The sequence below is a fragment of the Teleopsis dalmanni genome, chromosome 1, assembly GCF_002237135.1.
Source record: "Teleopsis dalmanni isolate 2A chromosome 1, ASM223713v2, whole genome shotgun sequence".
Classification (NCBI taxonomy): Eukaryota; Metazoa; Arthropoda; class Insecta; order Diptera; family Diopsidae; genus Teleopsis; species Teleopsis dalmanni.
Window position 1 is genome coordinate 196,339,522 of NC_051846.1, and position 5,571 is coordinate 196,345,092.

At 27.1% G+C, this 5,571-nt stretch overlaps 1 protein-coding gene across 1 annotated transcript in view; it reads left to right on the forward strand.

Annotated features, from left to right (window-relative positions):
* The window catches only part of LOC119667010 (proton-coupled amino acid transporter 1-like), a 4,825-nt gene extending 2,359 nt beyond the window's left edge, over window positions 1-2,466 (forward strand). Inside the window, exons 2-6 of the mRNA XM_038076289.1 lie at window positions 703-806; window positions 872-1,232; window positions 1,289-1,740; window positions 1,834-2,006; window positions 2,078-2,466. Coding sequence (XP_037932217.1) covers window positions 703-806; window positions 872-1,232; window positions 1,289-1,740; window positions 1,834-2,006; window positions 2,078-2,337 — 1,350 coding nt within the window. The 3' untranslated portion in view covers window positions 2,338-2,466. The remainder of the gene's footprint in view (window positions 1-702; window positions 807-871; window positions 1,233-1,288; window positions 1,741-1,833; window positions 2,007-2,077) is intronic.
* Window positions 2,467-5,571: the final 3,105 nt, after the last annotated feature.

The window sequence follows — 5,571 nt, forward strand, 5'->3', positions numbered from 1 at the left end:
TTCATAATTAATAATTATTATCAATTAATAATTAATATAAATCTAAAATGAAAATACTCATTTATTACTTTTGTATTCAATTTGTTTTAAATAATTAATATTAAGTATATATAAGAAATGAAGTATTTATAGTCAAATTATGCAGAACTGAAAATTAATATTTTCGGTTAAGTAAATTTTTATCCCAAATATATATTTTTTAACTGCAAATCCATTTAATAACAATTAAAATTTGACATTTTTGTATAAAATATTTAATTTATTTTAACCGAAGCACGAGAAGGCAAAACGCTTGCTTCATTAAGAGCAGTTGAGATATTTTCTAAGTGTTCCACAGATCAACAGAGACATATGAGATATTTTTAAAATTCAACATGAAGTGTCTGAAAATATGAGTTATGTTTATTTTATGTTAATTTTTGAAAGATATAATTAGAATAGATCATGTTTGAGCAGGCGATTTTTATTTTATTGCATATCCATTAACTTTCATACAATTAAGTATAAATATTCATACAAAATCATTTAAATTCGCTCGATATAAATAAAAAAGATTATGAGTAGATAAATCATTTATAACATGATAACTACATTATATAATATTTTTAAAATAAATTATATTATAAGTATAATATTTCCCTTAAAAACATTTGTGCAATATTCAAATATTTCTATTATATCATTTTATTTATTTAATAACAGCAACAACCCAATCAATCAGATAATACGGAACTCTCGAATGTTACTTCCGGTACTAAAAAAAAAGATGAAAGCAAATCAAGTGGAACAAACCATCCACCTACGAGGTATTACTTATTATAAACAATAAGAGTTAATAATATTTTGAACTAAACATTTTCATTATTTTTAGCTACATGGAAACTATAATTCATCTATTTAAAGGAAACATTGGTCCCGGTCTGTTTGCAATGGGTGATGCATTCAAGAATGGTGGTATAGTAGTTGCACCAATTTTAACAATCGTCATCGCGTTTATTAGCATTCATTGTCAACACATACTCATTAATTGTTCCGAGAAAATGCGAGTACTGCGAAATGATCCCACTTGTGCTGATTATGCAGATACTGTCGAGCAATGCTTCGAAAATGGTCCGCAGAAATTGAGGAATTGGTCAAAAATTATGAAGACCGTTGTGAATATATTTATATGCCTCACGCAGTTTGGATTTTGTTGTATTTATTTTGTCTTTATTAGCTCCAATTTTAATCAGGTGAATTCTCCGACTCTTCTTAAAAAATATCTTTTATATTTAATTTTTATATATAGATATTTCATGCTTACAACATCACAATAGACGTACACATAGTTATGCTTTTAATTTTTGTGCCCATACTCTTGGTGTCGCTTATAACGAATCTTAAGTGGTTAGCTCCAGTTTCACTGATTGCTAATATTTGCATGATAGTTGGTTTGGCAATTACCATGTATTACGCATTAAAGGATGGTCTACCTGATATAAAGGAACGCGAATTGTATACAAACTCACGTCAATTGGCGCTCTTCTTCGGCACTGCCATTTTCGCCTTTGAAGGTATCGCCTTAGTCCTGCCACTGAAAAACACTATGGCCAAGCCATACAATTTTGAAAGTCCTTTGGGTGTTTTGAATGTTGGCATGTTCTTGGTCACTTTTATGTTTATGTTTGCTGGTTCTGTGGGCTACATTAAATGGGGTGAAGGCGTTGGCGGTAGTTTAACTTTAAATCTCGGCGACTCAATGTAGGAATTATTTTCAAAATTTACATAAATGAATTTTTGAAAAAAATAATAATAATATATTTTTATTTTTATTTTTTTTTTTTCATTATTTAGCTTAGCTCAATGTGTTAAAGTAATGGTATCACTGGGTGTTCTACTAGGATATCCCTTACAATTCTTTATTGCTATACAAATTATGTGGCCGAATGTCATGAATTTATTCAGTCTACAAAAGAAACCACTTTGTGGCGAATTAATATTTCGTACAATAATGGTTATTGTCACATGTGAGTATTAAAATTATAATTTTTAACATTAAATAAAATAAATTTTAACAATATTACTGTTATATTTTCAGTGGGTGTTGCGGAACTTGTGCCTGCTTTAAGTCTATTCATATCGTTAATTGGTGCGCTTTGCTCTACAGCGTTGGCCTTGGTTTTTCCTCCAATGATAGAGTTATTAATCAAACCAGATAATGGTAACAAAGGTCCTGGCTGTGCGTTACTTATTAAGAATGTTTTAATATTAATTTTGAGTTTACTTGGATTTGCTACTGGCACTTATGAAAGCTTAAATCAAATAATTAAACACTTCGGAAGTCCAGATCCTATATAAAACTACAAATTACAATCCACATGCGATTTACACTAAGCAATTTTGTAAAGTGCCTTTGATATTATTATAATGTTAGTATTATATTAATTTTAAGCTAGTTTTAATGATAATGTAAGAAGTTATATAAAAATAAATATACCTCAGGCTGATTTAATTATTTTAGTTAGACTCGTATATATTAAAAACTTATTATGCAGCGTAATATATATCGAAGCATCACATACTCCAGAAACTGGGGCAACAAGAAGCAGAAGGTAAAAATCATGAAATATCTGTTTTTTTCTATAGCACTATAAAAAGAATATAGTTTGATTGTCATATTCCAATAGATTGATAATTTGGAATAAGTAATAAAATTTGTCGTTTTGAACGTTTGTAGGCGCATATTAATTGGCCTAAAAATATGCAACTTTTTTTTAACATTTTCAAATCTATCAGGTTAAGTCAGGTCAAGTAAGAATACCGGTCTTTGCACCAAAACCCATTTGACCGCAAATATGGATGCTTTGTGATATTACGGATAAACGTTGCTCATACGCCAGAGTAGGAGGACCAGCAAAAAATAAAGAAGTAATTAACGCCAAACAACGTTAAAAAAAGGCACCGCTGCCTAATTTAAGTAGAACTGAGCCCATCTAACAAATCTATGAATTTATTTAAGTTTCTAAGACACCAAATAATCATAGCTCTGTCAGTTGAGAAAGTAAAGTTACTTTAACTAAAGATATTTAGTCAAAGATGGCACTGTCACTTAAAGTGAAATTAAGTTATAATAAATTAAAGTATCAGCATTTGTTTATAAATAATAAATTGAAGAATAAAATATTTTTAATAAAAGGTAAGTGCACAGCAAACATTTTAATATACTTAATTTATTTATATATTAAAATTTATTAATTTGATTATGTAAAACAAATTAAAAATTATATAAAGCATTTGTGTACCACCGCGATATAAAATTCTGTACACAATTTACTCCTATTGTAATATTTATATTTTGCTAGAACTACTTTTATCTATATGTATACATCTATATTAAGTATATGTACCTACATGTGTATAAATTTATTCATATATGCATAAGTGCAATTAAAATTAACGAATTGAATATTACAGCCTAATATATGTACTAAGAGTTTAGTTATTATGATTTATTGTGTTACTAAATGTTGATAAGAACTAATAAAAGATATACTAGCTTTAAATAGTAGAAAGAAAAATGTTTCTTAATATAAACCGAAGAACTTAAAATAGAATTAATTAAAAATTCTAAAAATGCACGTTCAGCGATTGTGCTCGATTCTATAATGAAATGTTATTTGTGAGTTACTTTTATGTGTTAATTTATAATTTACACTAATTTGTATCACTATTAAGAAAATATGTATGAGATATTTTTTTAAATAATATAGGAATTTTTTTTTTTTAAATAGTTTCAATCAATTAAATTTTTAATAAGCTTTTTGTAAAAAAATATTTTGGATTTTATTGAACCTATTGAATTAGATAACTGTCATATTGAACGATGAATGTAATATAAATCTAGAAAATCCATTTTCTAGCCATTACAGAAATTATAGATTAATAACAACAATAATTTTATTATTATTATATAGTTTATAGAACAATATATAGTTGCTTCACGAAGAAGAAAAAGTCTTCTTCATTGCACCAACATGGTTTTGCTTGATTATTTTAATAAAATACCATATTGCCTGACTACTCCATTGAAGAGTAGTGTACTGGATTGGACCTGGATAAAGACCCCAATTAACTTTTTTAACCATTCTTAATTAGTTCTTTGTATGATATTTTTATTTATTTAAATTCAAAAAATAAACAGAATAATAAACTTCTATTTATGAAAATAATTAAATGTATATAAAGAAATTGATTTAGTTTTGTATGACATATGGGACATTTATCGGTACATTTGTGTCATTATAAAATTATAATCTTGTCAATATAAATTATTTGCGAAATGTTGCCAGTATTAAAAAATGAGAAAACTGTCACACAACTCGTTTTTAAAAATATACTATTCTTATCTATATAAGTAAAATTGTAAGCTGAACTTACAGAAATAGAAATAATGAAAATATATTTTAATTAAAATCAAAGTAAAACCCTTTTGAAGTTGATGAGAAAGCGATACAATAATCATAAATATATGTCGTTAAATGTGCGAGAAAATAATTGAGAAAATTGATATGTGTAGTACTATTAAAGTTACTTCATAATTAATTCTGGAGAATATAATAATCGGCAAATTTTTTTATATTTGTAAAATAAGTGATATAGTGAGGAAATGTTTTAAATTCCATAAAATTTTATAATTTTTAATTAAATCAATTCTTAGGCTCACCATTCTACTCCTTAGGACGTATCGTTAGATATTCACTATTAATGCTCTTGGAAACAACTATTGGTTTAGTTGGCTATATGTAATTTTTGGACTGCAACTTCAGGAAATGAACTCTATGAAATTTAAACTGTGAACCTTGCCTTTTAAGACACGAAGTCGATTTGAAATTTATAGTTTTAATTATTATTCGCATAAACGCATAAATAATTAAGCACAAATCTTCACCTCAAATAAATCTTCATGTTTCATATGTATGGAAGAGTGTCATTCCATAACGACTTTTCTTATTTTTAGCCCGTTTTGTTTTCAGGTCGTGGGGGAGTTCGAGTAAATTCGTGGTAAATTGAGGGTAATAGTAAATTATGTTTCATGTGTATGGAAGAGTGTCATTCCATACACATTTTTTTTATTTATATCCCGTTTTGTTTTCAGGCCGTGGGCGAGTTCAAGTAAATAGGTGGTAAATTAAGGGAAATATTAAATTATGTCGATATGGCAGCGAATGTTGTTATTTACCAGAATTTCGAGTAAGGTAAATTAGATAAAGAATAGGTAAATTAGGTGTTACCATTGTGAAAATTGTATAAGATGTTTAATAAATAAAAAAATATATTTGAAAACTTTTAACCAAAAATAATAAATAAGTGCAATAAATAAATAAATATTAACATAAGTGCAGTGCAAGTAATCCCTAGGACATTTTAATTAGCTTTACCTCAATTTACTCGAACTCGTACACGGTCTTAATAATTTTTATTTTTTGTGACTATTTGCATGGGGAAAGAGATGAGGTTTACTGTATAATTGATATGAATTCAGTTCAGTAGTATGCAATATAATAACATTGCCATTTCGACTTTTGATTATTA